At 54.3% G+C, this 27584-nt stretch overlaps 2 protein-coding genes across 2 annotated transcripts in view; one reads left to right on the forward strand and one right to left on the reverse strand.

Annotated features, from left to right (window-relative positions):
* Window positions 1-19501, forward strand: part of Chlsn (cholesin) — a 100927-nt gene extending 81426 nt beyond the window's left edge. Inside the window, exons 3-5 of the mRNA XM_075974789.1 lie at window positions 13759-13949; window positions 17002-17083; window positions 18351-19501. Of these exons, the coding sequence (XP_075830904.1) occupies window positions 13759-13949; window positions 17002-17083; window positions 18351-18536 (459 nt within the window). The 3' untranslated portion in view covers window positions 18537-19501. The remainder of the gene's footprint in view (window positions 1-13758; window positions 13950-17001; window positions 17084-18350) is intronic.
* Window positions 19502-22507: 3006 nt separating this feature from the next.
* Window positions 22508-27584, reverse strand: Cyp2w1 (cytochrome P450 family 2 subfamily W member 1). The gene is made up of 9 exons (XM_075956931.1): window positions 27402-27584; window positions 26275-26437; window positions 25894-26043; window positions 25662-25819; window positions 23896-24069; window positions 23442-23580; window positions 23172-23356; window positions 22862-23003; window positions 22508-22753 (listed from the first exon to the last, which is right to left on the reverse strand). The coding sequence occupies exons 1-9, from the start codon at window positions 27582-27584 to the stop codon at window positions 22566-22568; spliced, it is 1482 nt and encodes a 493-aa protein (XP_075813046.1). The 3' UTR covers window positions 22508-22565.

The following is a 27584-nucleotide window of genomic DNA, read 5'->3' on the forward strand; positions in this document are numbered from 1 at the left end:
GCCACTGGGGAGGCTGACAAGGGACTGGGGAGACGGCTCAATGGGTAAAGTGCTTGTTGTACAAGTGTGAGGACCCGAGTTCAGATCCCCATCACCCTCTAGGTGCCCGGTGTTCATGACCTGTATGTAATTCCAGCTTTCAGAAGGCGGAGATGGGATCTCCAGAGCAAGCTGGGCTAGCTGACGACTAGCTGACTAGTCATGTTGATGAGCTCTAGGCCCCAGTGAGGGATCCTGACTCAGACAATAGGATGGAGAGCAATCTGAGACTCCAGCTGTCAATCTCAGACCTGCACAATGACACATACACAGACACACTGCCCATACATCCACACACTAAAAGAAAAACAAAAGCCTCCAGTGGGTAGTGGAGCACCCAGTCCACTGAGCTGCAGAAGCCAAGAAGCTGTTTGAAATGACTGTTCAACCGCAGAAGTAGAGCCTTAAGACAGACTGCCACTGCCACCAAAGCAATGGCAGCAGCTGGTGAGAACAGTTCTCAGGCCTTGGGTGTGCCCCATCAGGGTGGCAGCTCGTTGGCACTCTGAGCGCCGTCAGTCTGCCGTCTCTCATCCCTTGTTCCTCGAAGCCATCTCTCTTTAGTTCCCCCTCTGTTTTTCTGAGGTTTCTCCTCGTCTCCACCACCTTTGCTTTTTATCATCTGTGCGCTAGCCAGTCTCTTGTCCTGTCTTCTCTTCGTGTCACCAGCCCACTCTATTAATGATCAAAATTAAACAAGAAGAGACCGCTAGAATCGCCTTACCCTGAGCTCATTGCCACCATGAGCTGCTTAGGCAGGAAAGGGGTAAGGCATGTGTGCTTGCAGCAATCGCAGCAGTTCTGCGTGCAAGTCACAGGTTCTGTGTGCATTAATCACAGACCATCCTCTGGGCTACCAGCAAGAAGTGTCCCGGTCCCAGCTGGCGAAAATGACAGCGGAGTAGTCTGGAATTCACTGAGGTCCAGCAAACAGTCATGGCTATGATGATGTCCTTCAAGGTGGCTACCTCATGGGTCTGTGGAGTGTTCAAAGCAGGTGGTCAGCCATGAGGGAAGTCCAGCCACAGCCAGCACGTGTGCACACACTTACATGTGTATGCAGGCCAGAGGTCAATATCTGGTGTCTTTCTCAATCTCTCTGCATCTTCTTTTTTGGTCCAAAGTCCCTCCCTGCCCTATTATCTTTTTACTATTGCTGTGATGAAACACCATCACCAAAGCAACTTGGGAGGGACAGTGCTTATTTGGCTTACCCTTCCATAGTACTACTGTTCATTGTCGAAGGAAGTCAGGACAGGAACCTGGAGGCAGAAGCTGATGCAGAGGCCATGGAGGGGAGCTGCTTACCGGCTTGCTCCCTCTGGCTTGCTCGACCTGCCTTCTTATAGAGCTCAGGATCACCAGCCCCGGAGTGGCCCTGCCCACAATAGGCTGGGCTTTCCCATCAATCACTAATTAAGAAATGCCTCGCACAGGCTTGCCTATAGCCCGATCTTATGGAGGCATTTTTCTCAGTTGACTCCCCGGTTGACTCTAGCTTGTGCCCAGTTGACATAAATCTAGCCAGTTCACCCCCTGATCCTGGAGCTCACCGATTAGGCTAGGCTGGCTGGCCGTAGTGCTCTGGGGATCTTCCTGTCCCCACTCCCAGTGCTGGGATTAGCGAGTGAACCGTGGTCGGCACTTTACTGGATGCCAGGTGTGATAATGAGAGTCAATTGTAATCTCTCGAGTCACCCGGGAGACAGGCCTCTGGACATTCCTGTTCTGCATTAGCTCGAGTGTCTTGATTAATGTGAGAAGATGGGCAGGAACATTCCCTGCCTGGGATCCCGACTGTGTAAGTGTAGAAAGGGAGTTGAGTGTTTTCCCCTGTTTCCTGATGACTTCAAGTACTTGCCTTGACTTCTGTGATTGGTTTTTTGTTTGTTTGTTTGGTTTTGTTTGCTTGCTTGTTTGTTTGTTTGTTTGTTTGTTTTTGAGATAGGGTTTCTCTGCAGCTTTGGAGCCTCTCCTGGAACTACTCTGTAGACCAGGCTCGAACTCACCGAGACCCACCTGCCTCTCCCTCCCAAGTGCCAGGCGACTTCTGTGATCTGCTGGACTTGACCTTGAACTGTGAGCCAAAGTAAACCCTCTTGCTTTTGTCAGGGTATTTTATACAGCAGGAAAAGAAACTGAGGGTCTGATCCTGGGTCCTCATGTCTACCAAGCAAGCACTGCGCCTGCTATCCCCAGCCCCTCCTAACAGTTTCCATGGCTCCTAGAAGCCCTGAAAGGGTTTGGGTGGGGCTTGATGAAGCTCAACCCAGCTCGATTCTGATGTCCTTCAGTGGCACTCTGTTGTATTCAGAGAACTTCACTATGTTCTCTGACTGGGCGCGGAGGCAAGAGGATTGCTTTGAGTTTGAGGCTATCCTAAGCTAGAGAGACAAGGGTCAGCAAAGAAGGCTTAGCTGGTAAAGGCCCTTGGCACCAGCGCCGAATTCGATCCCAGGAACCCACGTGGTAGAAGGAAAGAACCAATTCCCTTCAATTATCCTCTGCCCTCTTAGACTTGCATGCACCCTGGGTGCAGCAGGTGTCTGAGACTGCTCTTCATTTACAGCATGTCCCACCTTGCCAGTCAAGCAGCAGTAGCTGACTCTCTCCCAAGAAGCATACATGAAGGACCCAGGTCCTCGGATCTGGCCAGCCAGGTCTATATGGGCAGGTACTAAGGACAGGTCTAGAATGAGCTTCACTCAGAAGCTGCTGTCCACCCAGGCTTGAGGAGACAGACTGGCTTGTTTTGTGTTGGGGCTGGGTCTCATGTGAGCAAGACCAGCACTTTATTACGAGGCTACATCCAAGCCCTGCGATTTCATGTTTTAGCCTGACACACCCTGACCTGATGAAGGCAGGAGGAAACCCATGCTGGTCTGGGGGAAAGTACTGAGTCAAGGGAGGCTTCCCACAACTGGGTTTCCCCCCCCAAGGTTGTCACCATCAGTCCATGGTTCAAGTGAAGTTAGCTCCCCTGGGCTGCTCAGGCTATCCCAGGTGTCTTTGTTAGGCTTTCTATTGCTATCATAAAACACAATGACCATGCTGGGTGTAATGGCAGACACCTCTATAGGCTGGGCCAGGAGAATCTCTGTGAGTTTGAGGCCAGCCTGCTCTACAGAGCGAGTGCCAAGACAGCCAAGGCTACACAGAGAAACCCTGTCTCAAAAAACCAAACAGAAAACCACAGTGACCAAATGCAACTTGGGGAAGGAAGGGTTCACTCCTTCATATAACGCTCTCAGGCCACACGTGATTGCAGAGGGGAGTCAGGGACTGAAGCCGACCGTGGAAGAGTGCTGCTTACCGGCTTGATCTCCAGGACCTGCCCAGTTTGCTTTCCTTCAGCACTCAGGACCAGCTGCCCAGGGATGGCACCACCCACAGTGGGCTGGGTCCTCACACATTAATCACTAATAACAAAAAGAAGGTGCCCAAAGATTTGCCTAAAAGCCAGTCTGATAGACGCATTTTCTCAATTGCTGTTCCTCTTCCTAGATGACTCTGGCTTGTGTCAAATTGACAAAATCTAGCCAGGACAGCTAAAGCCCCAGAGATACTCCGGTGAGTCCTCTTCTCTACCGTTGCTATTTTCAACTTTGTATTTTGAAATAGTTAGGGGTTTCCTGGTTGGAAAAATAGCACAGCAAATCCTCGTAGCTACCTCACAGTGTCCCCACAGGACCAGGATGCCGTGTGTCCTGCACCTTGTCCGTGCCCAGCTCTGATGCCGCAGGTTCCTCCTACATCTCTCCAGATATGCCAGCCTTGCTTCCTGGCAGCCTTGTGATAGGAGGATTTTTCAGTGCTTTATGAATAGAGCCCAGCCGATGGCCTTGGGGGCAGACTTTCATCACATGCCCTGAGCTCAGCCTTGGTGCATCGCCATATTGTCTTCACTGCCAGCATCAGGAGTCTTCAGTGTGGAAGTGCAGCATGTTCTTAGCCACCAACTGTAGGCCATTTTACTTGTTCTTGTGTGAGCACCCAGCAAGGTGGCTTAGTCCAGTAATAACAGCACTTGGAGACTGAGGCAGGAGAATCGCTGAGTTTTCTTCTTTGCCTTGTTTATTTATTTATTCATTCATTATTCATTTTCTCTGTGTGTGTGTGTGTGTGCGCGCGCGAACACGCGCGTATCTGTACACACATACCCCCGTGGAACTGGAAGTGCAGATGGTTGTGGGTTCTGGAAACCAAACGGGCCCTCTCAGCAGCAAGTGCTTCCAACTGCTGAGAGCCTCTCCACCCCTTCCTTATTTTAATTTGCGAACCCTGTGTCCGGAGCTATGAATCGCTGGTCCCCAGCATCCTGGAACGGGAGCGAGGCACTGCCGCACTCATCCTGGCTACAGCTTTGCCTGTCCTTGGATGCGGCCACCCACGTCCCCAACTGTAAATGCAGCCCCACGGTGCAGGCACAGGCGCTGGCAAAGACCACGCCCACGACCTGCCAAGGGCACTTCTGCGCCTGCATCAGGGTCCAGCAGGCTGGATCTTGTTCTGGCCAAGTCCCCGGGCTCCCCGTTGTGGAGCATCAGGGTCCCAGCTGCCCACACCAAGGACTCCCGACTGTCTATGAGGGAGGTCAGTGCATGACCAGGTGTGGGTGGCTCGAGGTGGCCCCAGGCTCCAGTGACAGCTCTCCCCACGAGGTCACCTGGGTGTCCCTGGCTCCGCTGCCTATCCTCAGCTGTCCCACTGGTTTTGATATGGCTTGCCTGGTTAGCCAGCCCACAGTGCGAACACTTTAGACTGTCTGCGGTGTGTGCAGAAGCCTAACCCCAGAAACAGTGACTCAAATAAAAACTACATGTACATAGTGGGACGGGCGCAATGACATACTTAATGAAGTCCCCGTGTAGTGTTGAGTCCGCTGTTGCTTGCTCCAGTAGTAGCCTGTTGTGTTTCTTCTCCCAGGGGGCAGATGTTCTTGCAGGCCCTCTCCACAGCTCGAGCCCAGGCGTGCCCTTCTGCAGGAAGTCCTGGAGCCTAGGGTACAGGTGGTGAAGTTAGGACCCTGAGGTGAGACTGCAGTCCATGTTACAGGTTGGCACTCGCAACATCACCGGACCTGGAGAAGAAGGAAGAAGGGTCATAGGCTGCCCAGCTAACACAGGAGCCTGGTTTGATAGTCTCACTGTGCACAGTTGTGGCTGTATGCACCTGTACCTTGTGACTGCGCTTTGCCTAGCGGACTTTTCAAGCTTTTGGAGTCCGGTTTGCATTAAAATAGCAAGATCGTCACGAACTAGTAACAGCTGTCAAGGAGCATGCGCCTGTACGGGTCTGTGTCCATATGTGTCATTTGTGCCTCTGTGTCTGGTCATCTCTGCCCTCGTTGGCCCAGAGCTATCATCACTTTTTTTTTTTTTTTTTGGTTTTTCGAGACAGGGTTTCTCTGTGGTTTTGGTTCCTGTCCTGGAACTAGCTCTTTTTTTTTTTTTAAAGATTTATTTATTTATTATGTATACAGTATTCTCAGTACTCTGCCTGCAGGCCAGAAGAGGGCACCAGATCTCATTACAGATGGTTGTGAGCCACCATGTGGTTGCTGGGAATTGAACTCAGGACCTTTGGAAGAGCAGGCAGTGCTCTTAACCACTGAGCCATCTCTCCAGCCCCTGGAACTAGCTCTTGTAGACCAGGCTGGTCTCGAACTCACAGAGATCCGCCTGCCTCTGCCTCCCGAGTGCTGGGATTAAAGGCGTGCGCCACCACCGCACAGGAAAATCAGTGCACTTTTGGATTCCTATGGAGTCACTTTTTTCCTTTTTTTTAATTGATATTTATTGAGCTCTACATTTTTCTCTGCTCCCCTCCTTGCCTCTCCCCTCCCTCCTTCAATCTTCCCCCAAGGTCCCCATGCTCCCAATTTACTCAGAAGATCTTGTCTTTTCCTACTTTCTACTTCCCATGTAGATTAGATCTATGTGAGTCTCTCTTAGTGTCCAAATTGCTGTCTAAGTTCTCTGGGATTGTGGTTTATAGGCTGGCTTTCTTTGCTTTATGTTTAAAAACCACCTATGATGCCGGGCCGTGGTGGCGCACGCCTTTAATCCCAGCACTTGGGAGGCAGAGGCAGGTGGATCTCTGTGAGTTTGAGACCAGCCTGGTCTACAAGAGCTAGTTCCAGGACAGGCTCCAAAACCACAGAGAAACCCTGTCTCGAAAAACAATAAATAAATAAATAAATAAATAAATAAATAAATAAATAAATAAATACCATCTATGAGTGAGTACATGTGATAATTGTCTTTCTGTGTCTGGGTTACCTCACTCAAAATAATGTTTTCTAGCTCCATCCCTATGGAGTCACTTTGTACAGGAGAACAGGGCCCATTGGAGCAGGAGAAATGGCCTTCCTTGGGCACAGCAAGAAAGCTTCTGTGAGCCTATTGTCACTTGGGAGTCCACCACGCACTTTTGCATTTGGCCACAGCCACTGTAACAGAGGAAGCCAAAATCAAAGGACTTGTCTGTTACCCACAGGCTCGACTAGAATTGAAGGATGCACTGGGGGTGGGGCCTGTGAGACCAGGAGCTCCAGGCCAGCAGGTGGGAGCAGCCATCTCTGGATGGTGGGCAAGCTGTAAATCTCTAGGGAAGGGGAGGTGGGGACCTGACCCTGACTAGAAAGAAGCCTACTGGCCAAGGGGTTGCAAAAGGAGAGGGCCCGAGAAGCCTCTTCAGACATTTCCTAAAAAGAACCCTCAGCTGGGGTGAAGGAAACAGATTGCTGCTGAAATTGAGCAAATGAGATTGGGCCTCAACTCCAGGGATGCAGTGTGGCCTCTGCACAGTGCAGGGGGACTGTGCAGGCTGGCTCTTCCTGGACTGGGAATGCTCAGCTTTGTGTGTAGTGGAAGGTCGGCCCCATCTGCCTGCCTTCCTAGTTTGTATGGATTCCTGTCTTACTCCCTGCATAGAAAGCTGTGCGCCGCTTTCCAGTTGTTGCAGAGCCCCCGCTCTTTCCCTTCAGGGTCTCCTACTGCGGGTGTCTGATCAGAGACCTCCCTGTTTCCCGGCCCTGCCTATGGCCACTTTCTGCTGCTTCTGAGCTGACCTACCTGGTGCTAGGAGCCTGGTTAGCACCCCACATGGGTGTGCACGTGCATGCGTGTGGGTAGGTGGATGTGTACTGGTGTGATTCAAGTGGCAGGGACTGGTTTTATTCTTGCTTTTGGCCCAAAAGCTGCTCTCATGGATGCAGTGGACTTCACACTTGAACTTGCGCAAGAGCTGAACGCTGGGACCAGTTCCTGTGACCTTCAGGCAAAGGGACGGAGGTGGTGGCTTTTATATTCTGGGGCCAGCCCTTCATCCTAGTCAACAAAACGTCCACTCCGGCCCACCTCCTCAAGCTCCTGGGGTCTGTCTACTCCCGTGGTGGCACTGGGCACACAGTGATGGTGGACTTGTGAATGGCAGGCCATGAGAGAGCAGTGGTGGGGGTTGGGACCTTTGTAACCTTGTCACTCTGGCCAGGCAGCCTGAGTCAGGTGGCTTAAGGACAGAGAACCAAGAAAACCTTCCTACAGTAGGGGGCTGAAGGACTCCCAGCCTAGAGGCCGTGTGTGTGTTCTGTGCTCAGGTGAGGCGAGAAGTAGCTCTCTGGGGTCTGTACTCCCCTGCCTTCAACCTGAGGTCAAGGTCAGGTTTTAACTTGTCTGTGTTTAACCTCCAAATGGCATATGGTGTTTTTATCATGACTGCAGAAGGGACTGTGTGTGACCTGGACAGAACCATCACCTCTGGGGATTCTTGTGTCCCGTGATAGCTGGCGATGGCTCAGTCTCCTTCACCTTTGCTTCCCAGGTGGAACCTCAGATATGCCGCTCAGTTCCACCGCTCAGCTCACTGAGGACGCAGGGGTGCTAGGGCTGTCGTCTTTGTATTCTCTGATACCAAGTTTAAGTAGCATTTTGTATGTCTGCACGTGCTACCTTGTGCATTTAAAAAGCCAATTCTAGAAGGGACTCCTTAGGTGGACGTGGCCCTTGCCTTGGCACCGAGGTGGCAAGTGCACAGCTATGCAGAGCTGGTCGGGGCAGCCACTGTCCCTGTCCTCCAGGAGCTCATGTATGTCTGTCTGTGAGTGGTTCGACGGCAGAGCTGGTGTCCACCCCTGCACTGCCCACAGACCCTTGCAACAGCAAGCTGTACAGTCCGTTCCGGAGTGGACTCTGCAGGTCATTCCGTGGTTCAGAATGGAGGGGACTTTGGTTCCTCTGTGACAACAAAGCACAGATGCCCCTGGTGTCCAGATCATCCTAATCTAAGCAAACACTGAGGAGGGAGGGAAGCGAGAGAGAGTGGGCCTTGGAAGTACTTCCCTAGTTATGTGCCCTGTGTGGCGCCAGTTGGAGTCGACTGTGTGACCTGGTAGGAGACCAGTTGGCTTGGCAGTTAGTTGGTGTCCCTGGGTCACTTCCCACATACACCCGTTTCAACATCCTCTCTAAATAAAAAGCCTCATTGAGAACACATTCCCTCCTCATTCTTCCTAATTTTGTTGTGCTCTGGTTTTTGTTTTGCTATTTCAAAAAAAGTTTGCTGCTGTGTGTGTGCATGGTTGGGCAACAGTCTGCTGAGGTCTGGGCTCTCAAGGTTGCACACTCCTGTGGGATCCTGCACTCGGGCTGAACCCGAGTGGGTGGAGGCCGGGTGACTCTGGGCTGTGGAGTGGGAAGAGGCTTCCTGTCTCTAGACAGAGTCTACTGGCCCTGCCATCCAGCTCCTGAAGCCTCTACAGCTCATGTTCCTCCCCTCAAACATCACTGTCACTTGGAGACCATAGCTACAGCATTCCCAGTGGCTGGTGAACAGGTACAGGGCATTAGGAGACCACTCTCCAAACTATAGGGGCATCACCTGGGTATACGGTAGAAGTATGACCTGATGCCGGCCTCTGTCAGTCAGCCCACCTGCTGGGCCCTTGGGACTATCGTGCATGAAAGACCGGAGTCCCTGCCACACGCTCAGTTGTGTGCCCAGTTCAGCCACTCCGTTCACATAGAGGGGGTGGGGACAGGAGAGGGTCTTTTTGCCCTCACCTGTGTTCATCCTTGCACCTGACCTCAGTGACCCCCAGAAAAAGGACCCCACAGAGCAGTGTGGCACTGGGCCTGGGGCCATGCAACTCGCCTTTGGGGTTTTTTGTTTATTTTTGAGACAGATTGCTGCAGATCCCAGCTTGGCTTTGGATTCTCATTCCTCTTGTGTATTAGTTATTCTGTGTGTTCAAAACTAAAAGTGGCCAGCAGGGAGCGTGCGCTTAGCATACAGAGTGAAGAAAGGTCCCTGGGACCCTGTGGCTCTTGAACCCAGGACAGAGCATCTAGAGCCCGTGGGACTGTGGGGATTGAGAGAGAGCAGGCCCTGCTTTGCCCCCTGCTGACCAGAGCAGCCGAGCTGAAGGTGTCCTGTTGTAGGAACACCGCCTTAGATAGGCTTTTTCCTGAGAGAAACGCTGGCTAACAGTTTTTGGCAACTCCTGAATCCCCTCCGAGCATTCACCAGCCACCTCTATGATTCCAAGAATGTTTGATCAAGACATCCAAGCCATTGGATACTCAAAAACCCTGGGTGCTCACTCACTGCCTGGGGGGCCCAGGACAGCACAAATCCCTATGAGGAGAATGTACCCCAGTTCCACTGCCCCCTCACATCATCGATGGGTGCCAGAGGTGCAGCCCCTTCACCTGCACAAGTGACATCCTGGCCAGGGCGAGCAGCTCCATTCCTCCAGCTCTGGGGAGAGGGGAGAACATTTCTTTGCCCTGTGAGTTTTTCTCCACCTCCCACACAGAGGGCCTCTTGACCCTCATGGAACCCAAGGGAGGTGCTCGAGGCAACAGCTGGGTCCTGGCAGCTTGGGGTGTGCTGCTGCAGGACCCGCCCCAGTGTGTGCCCTCAGGCCCTGAGGCTTCAGAACGGTCAGGTTTTAACCATTGCTTCCTGATCAAACCCATGAGCAAACAAGAGTGAAGCCCACGCGACTGCCCTGGGTTCAGGGCCTTTCCTGGGCTTGCATGCCACCTGGTAATGGCGGGGGTAGGCAGGGGGAAGGGTGCTACCTAGAGTCTTCAGCTGGCAGGAAACGCCAGGTCACCTGGATGCCTCTGCTCACAGGCGGCTCCTCACCTCACAGCAGGCACAAACAGCCCAGGTTCCTGCTTCTGTGTGGCGCAGAATGACTGGCCATGGCTCTTGAACACTGTGAGTATAACATATATATGTATGCCCAGAACTCGGGGAGGCTAAGGCAGGATTGCCCCGATTCCAGGACAGCTAGAAGCCTATCCTGCCAACTAATCACCGCTCCCGCTCCCCGTCATGCTATTCAGCAGACACATGGACCTGGGTTTCCCAGCTGTGGAAAGTCGTGTACTCAGAACCTGTCCTCAAGTCCAGGAGCTCCAAGTCCTTGAGTCTTAGGGATAATGAGGACATTCTCTCACCACCCAGGCTAGGGCCAGTGCCCTGTCCTGGACCCTCCTGTTCACCTTTCCAGGCCCTCTGTAGTGGGCTCCAGGAGAGTGACCATAGCCACTTCCGTGAGAAGACACACCTGGTGTGAGATCAGGCAGTCTTGAACTTAGCTACTGAGGCTACTGGGGACTGGTCCAGGTTCCTTCTCAGTCCCCAGAGTGGCTCAGCCAACCATGCCTGTCAGCATGGAACTGGCTGCTCCCCCAGTCTGGATCAGTGTAAACCATGAGTGTCAATGCAGACATGGATGGAGGAACCCCACATGTGTGCCATTGGGAAGCTGCTGATTCTCCTATGGCCCCAAAGTGTCAGCCCACCAAGGACCACTGGTTTCCTCCTTGCCTCTTGGTTTTAGTAGGGATGACAAGATGCCTAGCCAAGTGTCCCTAGAGTACCGTGGGACAGTCAACTCTTCCAAGTTCTCCAAATCGGGAACCATTCTCTATCAAATCAGCTTTCTAGGGACCTTGTTTGAGGTTTCAGCCTGAACCAAGGGCACAGGGCTCTTTCAAGTGAAGTTCGTGCCATTTCTCTAGGGCAATGGAGCTCAGAGGATTCACAACTTAATTCAGGACAGGAAAGCAATTCATAAGAAAGTGTTTGGAGCTGGGCGGTGGTGGCACACACCTTTAATCCCAGCACTTGGGAGGCAGAAGCAGGCAGATCTTTGTGAGTTCAAGGCCAGCCTGGTCTACAAGAGTGAGTTCCAGGACAGGCTCCAAAGCTACAGAGAAACCCTGTCTCGAAGGGGGAAAAAAAGGAGAAAGGAAGAAAGAAAGTGTTCGGATACTGCATGAAAAGTCTGGGGTCTCCAACCACTGTTCTCAATGCAACAGCACGCTGTGGGTCATGTTTTAAGTTATAGTTTGGATTTTATTATGTATACATGTGTGTTTTGTATGTGAGCTACAGATGTGCCCACAGGGTTCAGAAGAGGGCATTGGACCCTCTGGCATTGCAGTCACAGATGGTTGTGAGCCACCATGTGGGCATGGACACCCAAACCCAGGTCTTCTGTAAGAGCAGCTCGTGCTCCACAACTACTGAGCCCTTGCCACAGCCATGAGGCTGCCTTTCTACTGCATGTGTGCGCAGCATCTACCATGAGTTTAAGGCAAGAGTGAGCTGCACGAAGCCCTGTCCATTAAGGGGGTGCTGAGCGTGGTAGCGCTAACCCCAGCACTCCAGCCTTGGTTTTGATGTGTGATCTTCCTTTTCATCAGATACAGTGAGTGACAACAGTGACTCCAATGGCTGCAGACAGACTTCCCGGGGGGGGGGGGCAGCATGGCCTCCCTCGGAGCTCCAGTGGAGGGCAGTGTTAGGTTTGGGGTGGAGCGACACTGAGATAGATTCAAGGGGAGCCCTGCGAGGGATGACTGTAGAGGAGGGGCTGAGCCAGAAGGGCTCTAACATCATGGGCAGACAGGCGACAACATGGCGGGGTGTCTGAAGAATAGCAAGGGGGACATGTAGCAGAAGCAGGAATCTATTCTTGCATTTCCTGAAGATGGGGGAAGTTGCATAGCAGGAGGCTGCAGTGTGGCTCTCTGATTCCCAGGCAGGGACATGGGTAAGGAACCAAGTGTGGTTTCGATATGAACTCGGTTCCCCAGTGAGAAGTCCTGATACCTGGAATTGCCTGTTGGCTAGGGTCTCCTGCAGACAGTGGCTCGGTCAGGTTCCTGCGGTGTATGAAAAGAGCCTGCTGCAGAGAGCGGGCTGCGCAGACTGGGTTCTACCGTTATGTTCTTAGCGGCACCTTGACTCTTGCATCAACTAAGTCCAGGGACCATGGCTCTCCTTCCTGGAGGGCACACGGGCTGCAGGGCTCCAGGACACTTCAGAGAGCCACCGGAGCTTCTCGTTTGTGTGACAGGTCAGCAGGCAGCATCCCTAGGCCACGACCAGGATCCTGGGGCTGGGGGTTGCTGAGATTATGCCCAGCAGACAGTGGGAGGTTGATGTTCCCTGCCTTCCCCAGCTCATCCCTCTAACTGCTCCAGGGCCCTGCCCGTTCCCTGGCTGAACCTTGGCCCTGGTGGTGCTGTGCCGCCCACGTGGCTGTGGGGTCAGAGGCAGGCTGGCCCCGGGGCAGTTCTCAGTGCTGCAGTTTATATAACACTCAGACACACACACAGAGCCTCTGGGACCTAGGCCGTAGGCAGGGAGCTGCCCAGAGTCAGTCAGAGCTGGTAGCCAGGGTAACCAAGTTCCCCTTCTACTTCTAGAGCCCAAGTTAACCCCCAGGCTCTTTTCCTTGTCTCCAGTGGGCCCTTGGGCACTCTCCCTACAGTGACTCCTCAGGTTAGGAGCTCTCCAGCTGAGGGAATACAGGGTGACTGTGGGGGAGGGAGGCAGAGGCTCCTGTGGGGGGGTGGGTGCCCTACCGCAGCCTCTGGAGTCCCCGATGTCCCTTCTCTGTAGACTGAGGAGGAAGTGCCCTTATTTGAGCAGATGTGGGTCTCCTGTGGCTGGACTGTGCCTGTGGGGTTCCCAGGGAGGAGGGAGTGCTTCTGTTTGCGATATATCTCGTTACTGTCCTGGGGGTGGGACCAATGAGAACCTGGGATCGTGGAGAGCTCACCCTTCCTGGAAAGGCTGGGGTAGTGTCCTTCGGTTCCTCGCCATGTCCCCACACCCTTCCCGAGCTGCTAGCTACATCTGAGTCAATACTAGTTACACTTTTTCCAGGAAAGACAAAGTGGGCTGACCTCTCTGGAACTGCTGAATGACTGCACTGCCATCCTTGGGCTTCCTTCTAGGGGAAGGGGGGAGGGCAGGGCAGGCATGGGCTTCCTCGGCGAGACGCCAACAGAAGTGGTGCTTCATGAGGTCGGCGCCCTACCATAGCGGAGAGGTGTCCCTAGCAATGGAGTTCATGCCAGCCCCCACCTGGGTCTTCAGGACAGACTGGAGCCAGCAGCTAGGGACTTGCCAGAAAAGAACAGGCAAGGTTTCCATGAGACTACTGCCCTCTGGTGGCTGCTGTGGTCACTGCACAGGGCTCAGGAAACGGAAGGAATGGGACTTGTGCTCAGTCCACTTGACACCTGTTGAGTGCATCCGGCACCTGAGCTGAACTCTCCCACCATGCATGCCTCCCATATATGGCTGTCTCTGAAGCCTTTTGTGGACTGTGGATAAAGGGTGGGCTGGCAGCGTACTGTCCAGGGGTCCCATCCACGCCCGCCTTGACAGCCTGTCATTGACTTTCAGGTGCTGGAGGCCAGCGCTGAACTGTCCCCAGAGGAGAGGAGGGTCTTGGAAAGGAAACTGAAGAAGGAACGGAAAAAGGAAGAGAAAAAGCGGCTGAGAGAGGCAGGCATTGCTGCGGCTCAGACAGCCAAAGGCCAGACCCTGCCAGCCAAGCCCTCGGCTGCTGTTCTGGCCCTGGAGTATCTCCAAGGGTAAGCACCACTGTGGGCTGAATCCAGAACATTCTGCCGCTGCCATGATTCTGGGAAGAAGTCTTTGTGGCGGGTGGGGAATGTCACCCCTTGACTGGTGTTGGGGAGGCTCCTGCCCTGTCTATTCTGTATCCACACAACTGCCCTCAGGCACGTCCCCTCTGTGGCTACTGTGTGCCCAGCCTGCAGACACACCACCATCTTGGCTGGGCACTGAAAACAGATATTCTGGAAGTCAGGGAGGCCACGTCCCTGAACCACAGTGCATTGCAGATTGTGACAGCCCCACAGCTAGGAATCTTCCCGGTGTTTTGTTTGGTTTTTAAGATTAATTTTATCTTCAGTTCCATGGGTGTGTCAGACCTTCCTGGACCTGGAGTTCCAGGCAGGAGAGTGTACCGATCTTTAGCTCCTGGGCTGTCATTCCAGCCTCCTCCCAGGTGGGCTTGCTAAGCCGCTACGTCTGCCTATAGGAAGAAGGGTGTATTGGGGGCCACATCTCATCGTGGTGGAGAAGGGCGACACAGCTAGTCACGTCGCGTCCATGTGTGGCAGCTCTAAGTGAATCCTGGCGCTTCCTCCTTCCTACTCGCTCAGTCCAGAGCCCCAGCCCCTGGGACAGCGCCGCTCACATTCAGGGCAGGTCTTCCCGCCTCGGTTGACCCCATCTAGACACTCCCTCACAGATGTGCCCAGAGGCTCATTTCCTGTGCAGGTCTCAATTCTGTCAAGTTGGCAGCGTTAACTGTCACACTGGGCGGGTGCTGAGAGAAGTTTGGCTTGTGGTGGCGGGCAGCTGGAGCCTCACAATAATTGCATCCCCAGAGAGCCGCCCTTCCCAGGGCCTGAGTGTTCAGGTGCAAGATCCGCCATGCAGGAGGCCACATGCACAGGTGGGCATGGCAGCAACCACAGTGGCCAGAGCCCGGTCAGCTTTTAGGCAGATCAAAGGGACCCAAAGAGTCAAAGAGCCTTGTGGAGAGGTGGTTTTGCAGGAGCTGCAGAAGCAGGAGGCTGCCCTTTGCTCTGAAGCTGGGGACTCTAGCAGGAGTCCTTGTGATTGGTCAGCCGAGGTTTCCTGGGATTAATGGGGTGATGGAACTCATGAACCAGACTGTGGTCTTTCTTTATGTCCAGACTGTTCCTCCTGGCCTTGGTCATTAGGATATCCTTACAGCAGGTAAGAATGCAGAAAGGGGACATGGGTTAGAAAGAGATTCCCACCCATAGCTCATAAAGCAGGGGAAACCTTGGTCCCAGAATCCCCTGCAAGATCACAGAGGGCAGTGGGCCTTGGCACGGTTCCCTCTAGGAGTTAGACCAAGTACAGTGTAGCCAACTCTGCCTTCATTTAGGCCCTACCGTGTCTCTGGCAGGACTGTGGGCCAGGCCCAGGTGGCATTGCAGCCTCTGGAATGTTGACAGGTCCCTGTACTTCATCCCAAGCCTGGTGTGTGCTTAGGCTGAGGCCCCTGGATTCTCTGCCTTTGTATCCAGAGAGGGGATGGTGCAGCCTCGCTTTTAATACCCACAGAGTAGCTGGGGACCAGGGCAGACCTGGGGATGTCTTTGTCCTGCCTGATGGCGACTTCCTTCCCACCTTAAAGTGCACTGGACTCAGAACGAGCCCAGCCCTGCCATTTCAGGTATCTGGGGTGCAGCCTCAGTGTTTGTGGTCTGTATGTAACCTCTAGCCGACTTCTCCAGGCTGGTGTCCTGTCTCCACTTTGATCATGGCTCTTTGCATCCTCCTGCTCTCGAGAAGTCACTCTCAGGGACATAGGATATGTGCGAGGGATGGAAGGATACGGGGTGTAGGGCTTGGAACAGGACACAGTCAGAAAATGTATTTCTTGACTGTCCTGGGGCCTCACACAACCTGAGTCCCTCCTTGGACTTGGTCGGACACTCAGGTAGGTGGTAGGTGGAACCCAGCCCAGCCCTGAGGCAGGTGGGAACTGTGGCTTCAATGGCCCATCTGTGAGTCCCATGAAGCTTCTGTGAGAGCAAGGACCTGAGGTTGGAGCCTGGGCCCCCAGCCCAGGATGATGTAGAGACCTGGTGGGTGTGCTGGGGGTCATGCACAGCCTTTCAGTGGACTACAAGGAAACTCCCAGCTAATGCTGGCACACTTCAGACCCTTACTGCCGAGGCAGAAATGCCTGAGGAGTTAGTGAACCAAGACGAGGAAATGAGCTCAGGATTGGAGTGTGGATCCCAGAACTGAAGAAAAGCGTGGAGACCTGCCTGAAATTCCATCTTCAGAGAGCGGGGAGGGGATCCCAAGACCAAACTGGCATGGAGACTTACCATATTGGCAAACTCTGGGTTTAATTAAGAGACCCTGCTTTAAGTCGGGCAGTGGCAGCGCGTGCCTTTAATCCCAACACTTGGGAGGCAGAGGCAGGTGGATCACTGTGAGTTTGATACTAGCCTGGTCTATGAAGGGAATTCCAGGACAGCTAGAGCTGATACACAAGAGAAATCCTGTCTCAAAAAAATCTAGAGAGAGAGAGAGAGACTTTGCATCAGTCAGCAAGGTGAAAGAGTGATTGCAGCCTCCATGCATGTGTGCGTGCCTGTGTGCCCGCGCCTGTGTGCCCGCGCATGCACACTCGCACACACGCACGCACACACTTGCAAACATGCATGCATACACACATGAAAATGCAAAGGGAAAAAAATGAGCCCAGCATGCTGCCACACTTTCTGTAATCCCAACACTTAAAAGGCTGAGGCAGGGGGATGACCCTGGCTACATAGTGAGTTTGAGGCCAGCTTGGCTATAAGGCTCTCTCAAAAAACAAAAATGAATTGATAGATTCAAGAAATTCAGAATGCTCCCTTTAAAGTCATAAAATAACAGAATTGTACAGTTGGAAATTGATCCTATATCCCTGTTGTTACAAGATGGAGTAAGGGACCCCCCACAGTAGACGTGCTGAGGGTGCACATCCCCCTGAGCCAGGTTTCGCCACCACGAGCTTGCAGGTGATCTGGTCTCAGAGCCCTGGGACCGTCCTCCATCCTGAGTGTCTGTCTTGGTTCCCAGGTGGGCCCGGAAGCAGGAGAGCTGGAGATTCCAGAAGACGAGGCAGACGTGGCTCTTGCTGAACATGTATGACGAAGACAAGGTCTGTGCACAGCAGACGGGCATGTAGGACATTCAAGTGACAGGGTCCATGCGCAGGTGTCCATCTAAGCAAGGTTCCTGCATGCAGATGAGCACCTGACCAGGACCCCTGCATAGGGGCTGGGTCTTCCAGGTGCCAAGACCTATGCATGGCATGCTGGCACATAGATGGGGTCCTTGCACAGAGGGTAGCCCACCTAAGTGACCGGATCCATATACAGCATGCAAGGTCCAAGTGAGGGACTCTGTGCACATGTAGGTCACGTGGGCCCCTACAGCAGAGGTGCAGCCTGGGAGGGCTGTCCTTGTGGTCCCATACAGCGGTGTGTCATCTTCTCTCACCCCTCCACCCCTGTTCGCCAGGACCCTAAATCCCTTCCTTGTCCTCCGTGCTACCTGCATGTCTAAGAGTGTGACTGTGCCGGGCTCCTCTCAAGGTGGAATCTGGTTCCTTGGGGAGAGATGGAATTTGGAAGCAGAACCCCACAGCTAAGTTAGGGGGCTGGAGCTGCCCTGTCGGTGCTGAACTCCCATAAGCCCTCTGTCCTGCAGGACTCTCCTACCCTTCCCCCAGGGCCGCACCACTGCTTCCTCCCAGGCTGCTCCCTGGAGTGTCTGTCTGTCATACAGGGTGAGGGATGCTCCGTGTGTGCCTCTTAGGGTGCTGGGTGCCCACATCTGGAGGCGTCAAGTGAGGGCTGTGCCCGTCAAACCCACCCACCTTCAGGCACAGGCCTGCCCCCGCTGTGTTGGTCTCCCTGCTGTATGATGTCTCCACGTGGGCATACTGAAAATAAATGAGCTTGAAATAGAAACAAAGTCAAAAGCTGCGGCTAGGGCTCGGTGGGTGGAGTGCCTGCCTAGTGGGCACAAGACCTTGGGTTCTGTCCCCAGCCCGGCATAAACTGGGTGTGAAATTGCACACTTGTGGGAGAGGGAGGGAGAAGGAGGAGGAGTTTGGGGTCACCCTTGGCCAGGATGAGCTAGAGATGGTGCTTCAAAAGAAGTTTTTAAAATGTATATAGGGAATGTCTGAAGCACAGGAGAGTCCTGCCAGCACACTGGCCTCTTTTCCCATGTTCCCCCTCTTGTCCTGACAAAGTAGCAGCAGGGTGGTCGGGGGGAGGGGTCACTGGCACACAGCTCTGTCTCCCATCTTAAGGACAGTGTGAGCTGGATGCCTAGGCCGGCGCCGGGAGGAACCCTAGTCCCTGCCCCTGCTCAGGATCCCCATGCCCTGGCCCTCAACACTGTCCTCTTTCCCCCAGGTTCCTGATGAGCACTTCTCCACCCTGCTGGACTACCTCGAGGGGCTGAAGGGCAGTGCCCGTGAGCTGACAGTCCAGAAGGCCGAGGCCCTGATGCAGGAGCTTGATGAGGCCAACCCCGAGGCCAGAGATGCGCAGCTAGGGAAGATGGAGCGCCTCCGGCAGGTGCTACAGCTGCTCTCCTAACAGGAGGAAGTGGCCTTGGGTCCCGAGGACACGCTGGCTACCTCCTCTGCGGCTTTGGGAGCAAGCAGGTCACTGGAAGGTCATGTGCCTTGAGGACTTCCTTCCAAAGTCCTGGGAAGGAGCCCCCCCCCACACACACACCTATATGCAGTCCTGGTGCCTTGAGACCCGGAAACAGCTCCCAGGTGCCACTCCCATGTGTGTGGCCCCAAGGTGGCTGTGATCAGATTCTATGAATGAAATCTCAGAGACTGGCCCATGCTGGCTTTCCCCATCAGCTAGGGTTCCCTGGTGTGGGGATGGTGGATCTCCTACATATTCAGTCTGAGGGCCACTGCAGTACAGCCTAACAACTCACCTGCCTACAGGGAAGCCCTGCTGGGGACTTGGAGTGCAGATCCTGGACCTGTATGGCCGCCAGGAGCTACTAGAGGCTGCTGCCCCTTGACCCCGGCTGGCTTTCAGCAACCACGTGTTGTCCCTCAGTGTCAGGAGTAGGTCCAGCTCCTTCTCACTGGGTTGTCTCAGCCCACATGCTGGAAGCAGAATGACTAAGCATTTGTGTCTGGACCCGTGTCACTGTCAGAGCATGTAACCTACTCTCATTGGGTGAATTTCCTGGGGACCATAAAGAAACATCCATAGATGCCATGTAGGGAGGGCACTGACCGGCCAGAGAGGATTTGGTGCAAGCCTAACTCACTGAGCATTGAGCTCACTGGGTTTGCATGGGAGCTGTGCAGGGTCTGTCTTCAGCCTCCTGGGCTGTCCAGCCCACAGCTTTCAGAAACCCTCACTCACAACCCCTGGGCATCAAAGTAACTTTTACACACCCCTGGAATAGAGCTATATAAAAGAGGTGTACAGATCACATATTATCTACTAGATCATAAGAAATTTATTTTAAAAGCAATTCTGAATATATTTAATTTTGTCATTTATTAAAGATTTAAAACAAGTTTGCAGAGGTGTGCAACCTTGTTGCTGAGAACTGAGGGGGAGGACGGAAAATACCATAAGCTGTCTTAAACCCTGAGGCTAATTCCAGCTCTCAGGAGGCAGAGGCAGGCAGATCTCTGAATTCGAGGCCAGCCTGATCTACAGAGTTGAGTTCAGGACAGCCAGGACTGCACAGAAACCCTGTCTTGAAAAACCAAAATAAATAAATAAAGCCCTGAGACTGATAGCATCAGGTCATGAGCCAGGGAGTTTCAGGTTGCAGATCATGCAGCAGGAGGGCACACGGTGTGTTCAGGTCATGCGACAGGAGGGCACACACGGTGTGTTCAGGTCATGTGACAGGAGGGTGTGCACGGTGTGTTCAGGTCATGTGGCAGGAGGGCACACACGGTGTGTTCAGGTCATGTGGCAGGAGGGCACACACGGTGTGTTCAGGTCATGTGGCAGGAGGGCACACACGGTGTGTTCAGGTCATGTGGCAGGAGGGCACACACGGTGTGTTCAGGTCATGTGACAGGAGGGTGTGCACGGTGTGTTCAGGTCATGTGACAGGAGGGTGTGCACGGTGTGTTCAGGTCATGTGGCAGGAGGGTACACACGGTGTGTTCAGGTCATGTGACAGGAGGGCACACACGGTGTGTTCAGGTCATGTGACAGGAGGGTACACACGGTGTGTTCAGGTCATGTGGCAGGAGGGTACACACGGTGTGTTCAGGTCATGTGGCAGGAGGGTGTGCACAGTGGTTCTGAACATGCATGTGTGCCCAGAACCAAGGCTACAGGGAAGTTGTGCTATGTGACACCAGGAAACGGGATTTGTTACATGTTTAACTGTTTGTTTATTTGTTTGTTTGGTTTTGGTTTTTCTAACCAGAGTTTTTCTGTGTAGACCAGACTGGCCCCGAACTCACAGAGATCCGCTTGCCTCTGCCTCCCAAATGCTGGGATTAAAGGTGTGCACCGCCCCCCCCAGGCTACACATTTTACTTCTGATTTTTGATTGTTGCACAGAAATGTCTGACTTGCCAAATGTTTTTTTGCCCGAGTAGAGCTGCAGCCCACAGTTGAAGAGGCAGGAGGGAATGGTGGCTGGGATCTCAGGTGGATCAGGTGACTCCCACACTGGTATCCCTCCCTACATGGATGTTAACGGGCCCAGTCTCTCAGGGGTCTCCTTTGGGTGGTGACAGCTGCCCTGATTGATGCAAGGCCCAAGAGGACAGAGTTCCACCGCCCACTCCCAGCTCCAAGTGGACAGGACTTGCGTCACACTGAGGAGATAGATGGCCAACCAGAGCCAACTGGGCTAAAGCCAGGCTGCCCTCGGCTGCCCTCAGCTGCCCAGAGGTCCAAGTGAGCCTGTGAGAGCAGCCGCGGTTCCGTTCAGATCCTTCTGCCACTAGAGGGCGGTCCAGTCCCTACCGCCTTAAGCACTGCCCTCCTGCCTGGAACAAGATGCCACATGGCAGAAGAGTGTGTGCCCTCACTTGAGTGAAGCAGAGCTGAGCTGTCCCTGGGTCTTGTGAAAGTGTTAGGATGGAACTGGGCAGTGTGAAAAACACTGTTAATCTCCAGCACTCGGAAGGCAGAGGCAGGCAGATCTCTGAGTTTGAGATCAGCCTGGTTTTCACAGTGAGTTTCAGAACAGCCAGGGCTGCATAGAGAAACCCTATCTGGGAAAAACAAAGTGGTAGGCTTGTATCAGGTCCCTAGCACTTGGACACAGTGGCAGAATTCTGCATTCGTGTGAGAAAGAGGCAGCCGGCCAAAGTGTGCACCTTTCCCTGAGTCATGGGTCTCAGGCAGTCTGGCTGTTTGTACTCAGACCCTATCTCACCTACAAACCCCTTCCCCAGCCCTGTCCTGCATCCCTCAGACACTTCTGACACTTAAGGTTTAGTTACTTTAAAGCCCTGGCTGGGTCTAGCATCAAGGCAGTGTGACATCAGAGCCCAAGGGGGGACTCGTTCCTGTCCCTTTCACCAGTAACCACCAGACTGTTGATGCCAGAAGGGGCCCAAGTGTCACCTGATCTGGGTCTTACATTTACTCCAGCCGGCTCTTCCCACTCCTGGTGGCATCCAGCCCTGCCCTTCCGCACTTGGGGAAGCCTTGCACTGTCTGTCGCTGTCTCAGGGTCACAACAGACATGCGCAGCAGGGTTGTCAGCCTGCGCGTTCCAAAGCCTTGAGTGGGCACACAGAGAAACAGGGAATACAAACAACAGCACAAAGGAGGGAGTAGCCAGGAGGATCAAGAGCCATAGCACTGGGTCTCCTGGTAGCCAGGTCAAGTGGGAAACGTGGTGGGTCACTCACTGTCGGCGAGACCTGGCTTTAGGAACCTGGCAGAGGGTTCCCAGGAAATCATGTGGGAGATGCTCTTTTCTGCCAAGTGTTCTTGCCCCAGGTCACCAGAGTGTCAGTCTTCGTAGGAGAAGGGGACAGAAAGGTCACCTGTGGTCAAGCTCAAGCATTCCCTGGAGTCCCCTTGGTTCCAGTCAAAGGTGGAGCACCCCGAACTGTGACTGGCAGATTCTGCCTAGTTAGAGAGATAGGAGGGTGCACTGGGGACTGTGGAAGGGCTATAGACCAGGTATCTGAGTTTGGGGACCCCCGTGGCCTGGTGCGGAGTTGGTATAACCAATAGTAGGCTCTGGTGGGCAAGGAGAACAATGAAGAAACTGAGACCTAGTTCAAATCCCCGTACTCTGGGGATTTGACTGCCTTGGGAACCAGAGTAGAGAACAGTCTGTAGTGTTCAGAATGAAGGAGCCTGGAAGGTAGGTTTCTGGGAACACCGTATCAGACCAAGGTAGGGATGCTGGGCTAAACAGGATACATATCTACCCACCCCATGCCCAGATAAAAGGCCAGCTTCCAAATTCCAGTGGGCAAATGTGGGCAGCCTGGCACACTGTACATTGTGACATAAAAGCTGTGGTACTCAGCTTGTGGTCCAGAGGGACAAAGTAGGCACTGTCTGCCCGTCATTCATTGCTAGGGACGCTTCAGCCACACCATAGCCTGCAGTGGAGAGGCAGCGAGGCTCTGGCAGTGTGCAAGCACCCTAGGATCTAGGCACTGCACACAAGGTCTGGGCAGGGGGCCGCATGGTAAAGGCTGGGGCAGGCCGCAGATCCAGGTCTGCAGGGCTGAGGCCGGGTGGGGGCAGCAGATGGTACCGCTGGAGGAGGCCTGCAAACATCAGGAAGAGCTCCATCATGGCCAGGCTTTTTCCAACGCAGACTCGGCGGCCTGAAAGAGAAACCAAAGCACCGTGTAGGGTGCCAGGCCTGCTCCTGGAGGGGAGAGGGGCAAGCAAGAGTGAAGGCACTCCCTGGAGGCTGAGGGCCAGCAAGTTACCAGTGGAGAAAGGCAGGAAGGCGCCCCGCTTCACGAACCGCCCGTCGGCATCCAGGAAGTGGTGTGGGTTGAACTGGCTTGGGGTCTCCCATTGCGTCTTGTCCAGGAGCACTGAGGTCAGCAGAGGGATCACAGGGGTGCCCTATAGGGTAGAGGGGTCCCAAGGCAGGCTGATCTGCTTGGAGGGAGGGGAAGGGCAGAGCGCCACCCGGGGGAGTTCCTGCCTCCCACCTCCACCACCTGGACAAGTGAATATGAGACCCAGGAAGTCCCCCGCCCACCCGGTCAGAGCCAAGAAGTAGGACGGCACCTTGGGAAGCAGGTAGCCCCCCAGCTGGATATCAGCAGTTGTGCAGCGGGGCACATGGGGCAGGAGTGTGATGTACCGCTGCGTCTCATGCAGCACCGCACTGGTGTACGGCAGCGCTCGCTGGTCCTCTGGCCGGGGTAGCTGCCCGGGGCCCAGCACTCGGTCCAGCTCCTCCTGCACACGGCCTAGGCCAGAGGGTGGTGTTGAATGAGTGAGCCCGCCCCCCCCACCCCTAAGGGTTCCAACCCCCTACCACAGGGTGACTCTCACCCTGCACATGCGGATGCTTAACCATTAGGAAGACTGCCCACTGCAGTGTGGCTGCTGTGGTCTCTGTTCCAGCCATGACCATGTCCAATGTGCAGGCCAGGACATTTTCCTCGCCAAACATGTCCTCAGGGTCATCCTCCTGCAGGGCGCATGGTTAGAAATGGGCTTGAAGCTCTGGGGAATCCAACCCCAACCTGTGGACCCACCCCAGTCCTAGGCCCCAGAGAAACTGAGGTAGAAGTCGGGCGGGTGGGGGGCAGTGAATGGCATTTACTGAGGCTCCACCCAGCCCCAGTGCCCATTCCAGGGACTTTGAGGAGCCAGTCTCACAGAGGAGGAGACAGACTCCCAGCGGTCCCCAGCAGATGGGAAAGAACCCTCAGTAGTTCCCTCCCCCGGGCTGGGGCCACTAAGCCTCTGACTGGTCTCTAGGAAAGTCCCGGCCTGTCCACACCTGGCCCTGCTGGAGCAGAGCCTCCATGTAACTCCGCATGGGGCCGCCACTTGGCAAAGGTGGTCTCCGTGCCTTCAGCAGGGTTCTCAGGATGGCGCGCACCTCCTCGATCTTGCTCAAGACAGGCCTGTGCAACCGCAGCAGAGCCCCCAGCCGGGGGAAGGTGTTGAATAGCTGAGAGTGGGCGGGACAGCGGGGTGGGGTAGAGGTGAGGTGACGGGTGCAGTCACTGTAAGTGAGCAAGCCAATCCATCTAGCAGCAGGTGCCCCGAGCAATGCTGCCCCTGGCCACAAGAGGGCACCAGGCCCACAGTACTGAAGGCTCACCACCCTCCTGGAAGTCCGGGGGCTAGGAGGGAATCTCAGGGCATTCAGGAAGAAGCCAGGTGACCTGATGCACTTGGATGGCTGTGCCAAGACCAAGAGTAATGGCTGCCTAGGGACATGTTCCTTTCTATCATCGCTGAAAGGGAAGGGCAGAGGAGGGATGGCTATCATGGAGAAGGAGTCACAGCTATGGGGTCTCATAGGTCTTGGGGAGGGGCAATTTGTAGCTTACAGTAGAGTGGGTTTGGTGCCAGTAGGTATTTAAGATTCCAGCAGCCCCTACAGTGGCAATTACTGTATGTGCCACATATTGCTCTAAAGTAATAAGGACCATCTCCACTGCCCGAGCTATCCAGAGGCACCCGCCTCTCCACCCCTCAGGGAGTGCTCTGAGGATGAACTCACTGCTTGCTCTGACTGCACAGGTGGGATGCTAAGAGCATGCTCACCACAGTGACTGCTCTCCCCACCCCCTATGGGGCCTCATCCTGAGTCAGGGCCCAACTGTAACGGCTGGGTGCTGGTTACTATGTGTCTTCTAGGATTCAGTTAGCAGCATGGTGGCCCTAATCCATGTTTAAACTTTAGGGCACTGGGCACAAGAAAGCTCATTTTCGTGATTTCTGTGATGAAGAGCGTGTGGTCAAGAACATCTTTAGTTCCAGTACTCACGAGGTAGAGACAAGTGGATCTCTGTGAGTTCGAAGCCAGCCTGATCTATATAGTTTCAGGACAGCCACAACTACACAGAGAGATACAAATGCTCTGAGATTCTCTCTCAAAAACTAAATAAGACGAACTGGAGAGATGATTCAGTGGTTAAGAGCACTGGCTACTCTTCAAGAGGACCCAGGTTCAATTCCCAGCACCCACTTGGCAGCTCACAACAGTCTGTAACCCCAGTTCCAGGGCACCTGACACCCTCACACCAATAAATAAATAAATGGTGGTTGGGTATGGGGGACCTCTGGGACATGGGTCCCACAATACTGCTAAGGCCTGCCAGAGAGCATAGTCTTGGTTCATGTGCAAAACATGTCAACCAATGTCCATCTTTGACCAATGTCGCCTATTCCTTGCTCATTTTATTTTTGTTTTCTCTTTGGAAACAGGGTCTCGTGTAGCTTCACCTGCCCTCAAACTCACTATGTAGTGGAAGATGACCTTGAATTTATGACCCTCCTGACTCCATCTCCAGAGTGCTGGAATGGCAGGTGTCTGATGCTGGGCCTGAAACCCGGGGCTTCGTGCACACTAGGCACACGCTCTAGCAGGGAAGCCGCATTCCCTAGCCCCAGGGCTCCTTGTCCAAAGGGTGACAAAGCTGGCAGCTGGGCAAGTAGGAAACGTGGTGGGTACCAACCAGCCCTGACCTCACACACACTCCCACACCTTAGTTCAACAGGGGCTCAGTTCCCTGTGGCGTGGCGGTCTCTCACCTGTATGCCAGGTGACCCCAACAGGACCATGACCTGGTCAATGAGACTCAGCAGGGACACAAACACAGGGTCCTGGTAGTCAAAGCGCTGGCCGAAGACCAGTCCGAAGGTGATGTTGCAGGGTGCCCAGCCCAGCAGGGCCAAGGGGAAGGGCTGGCCTGGAGGTCGGAGAGGAAAACAGGCATCAGGGGGGCAGCGATCCCGGGGAAAGGCAGCCTGGGCCCCCACTCACCTCCATAGCTGTCCAGCTGCCTCTTAAGACAGGCCAGCTCCTGCAGCACCTTGCCCACCATGGGGGGCTGTCCCACCCCCAGGCTGTGTAGCGTCCGCACCGTGAACTGGCGAGCCACCCTCCAGTGAGCTCCAGAGGAAAAGAAGATGCCTGTTGGGTAGACATGAGCCGTGAGTGCTAGCCACTCCCCATCCTGATGATGCATGCAGGGAATAGGGGGCCCAACTGGGGGCCCCAGGCTCAACTCCAGGCCCCTCCCATTCAGAGGTTACCCTTGGTCATACCTCTCTAGGCTTGCCATGGACTGATCCTGTTCCTCCCCTGCACCAGCCCAAGAGGCCAAGACCCCCCATCTGTCAGGGCATCCCAGTGCCCACCTACCTCTGCCTTGCTGGATGAGCTGGAAGATGGGGATCGGGGGCCTGTCGGCCAGTTCATGCCTGGTCCCAACCAGGGCCTCCCTCACTACCTCGTAGCCTGACAGCACCACAGTCTTCTGAGATCCCAGGTGGACTGTGAACACTGGCCCATAGCGTTCTGAGAGCTGGTAGGGACAGACAGGCGTCAGACAGGCAACACCTACCTACCCTCCAAGAGCTGGGATTAGCAGGATAACAGTACTATGGACTTTCTAGCTGGAGGGGACCACCCCAAGAACCCCTCCAGTCTCCCCAGGAAGGGGTGATGTTCAGACTGCCACCTCCCCACTTCAAAGATAAAACAACAACAACAAAAGCCAAAAACCCTGAAAACGGAAAAGCAGGAATTGAATTTGTGCCGGTCTCACCAAGAGCCATGACTGGGCCTGCCCGATATCTACTGCCCAAAATCAGACCTGAAGTAGGACCTGAACCTAGTGCCTGAAGCCACGTGGAGTCTAGCCTGAACCACCCGAGGAAAGGTGGGGACAGAGCCACTTCAAGTCAGATCTGCAGGTGTGTGGACTTCTCGACAAACAAGAGTCCCTTGGACAAAGTTCAAGGACCTCCACCCCACTGAGTCTGTCAGCCCTGGTTAGAGGCAGGACAACCAACATACCTTCACCTCTGGGTCCTGGGGAGAACCCGTACCCCAGTGACTTTCCCCCACCTCTCAAATAAGGGCACTGCCTAAGGATCTGCAACCGTACCCCATTTCAGGCACTACTAGATACATCTGCCAGCTTCTTTCTATCTGCCCCATGCAGGCTTTCCCGCAAATATGCCTCCCGGAGCCCACCCTGCCCACCACTCCTGAGCCATGACCCTGGACTGCGCTTCCTGCTGTTTGCTTGCTTGCTTGCCTGCTTGCTTGCTTATTTGTAGTGTGGGCATAGACCAGGCCCTTCTGCATGCTGAATAAGCACACTACAATGAGCTACATCTCCAGCCTGGGTTATGCATTACTTCCTACCCCTGCTCTCTGGGAACGAGCCTCTGGGCTCTTGTATCCCACACTGGCTTCCCTTGTCGGAGCTGGAACACAGACACCATCGAGGCAGTGAGATGACATAGGACTGCCTACCCTACCTCCATCAGTGCCCGGTCCTGTTGGGTCACACCCAGCAAATGCAGGTTCCCCAGAAACGGCAGAGGGCGAGGCCCAGGGGGCCACCGAGGGGCTAGGGTGCGATGCCAGGCATAGCCCCGGAGCAGCCCCCAAAGCCCCAGGAGCAGCAAGATCCCCGAGACACCCAGGAGAAGCAGAATCAT

This window comes from Microtus pennsylvanicus, chromosome 1 (genome assembly GCF_037038515.1).
Source record: "Microtus pennsylvanicus isolate mMicPen1 chromosome 1, mMicPen1.hap1, whole genome shotgun sequence".
NCBI lineage: Eukaryota > Metazoa > Chordata > Mammalia > Rodentia > Cricetidae > Microtus > Microtus pennsylvanicus.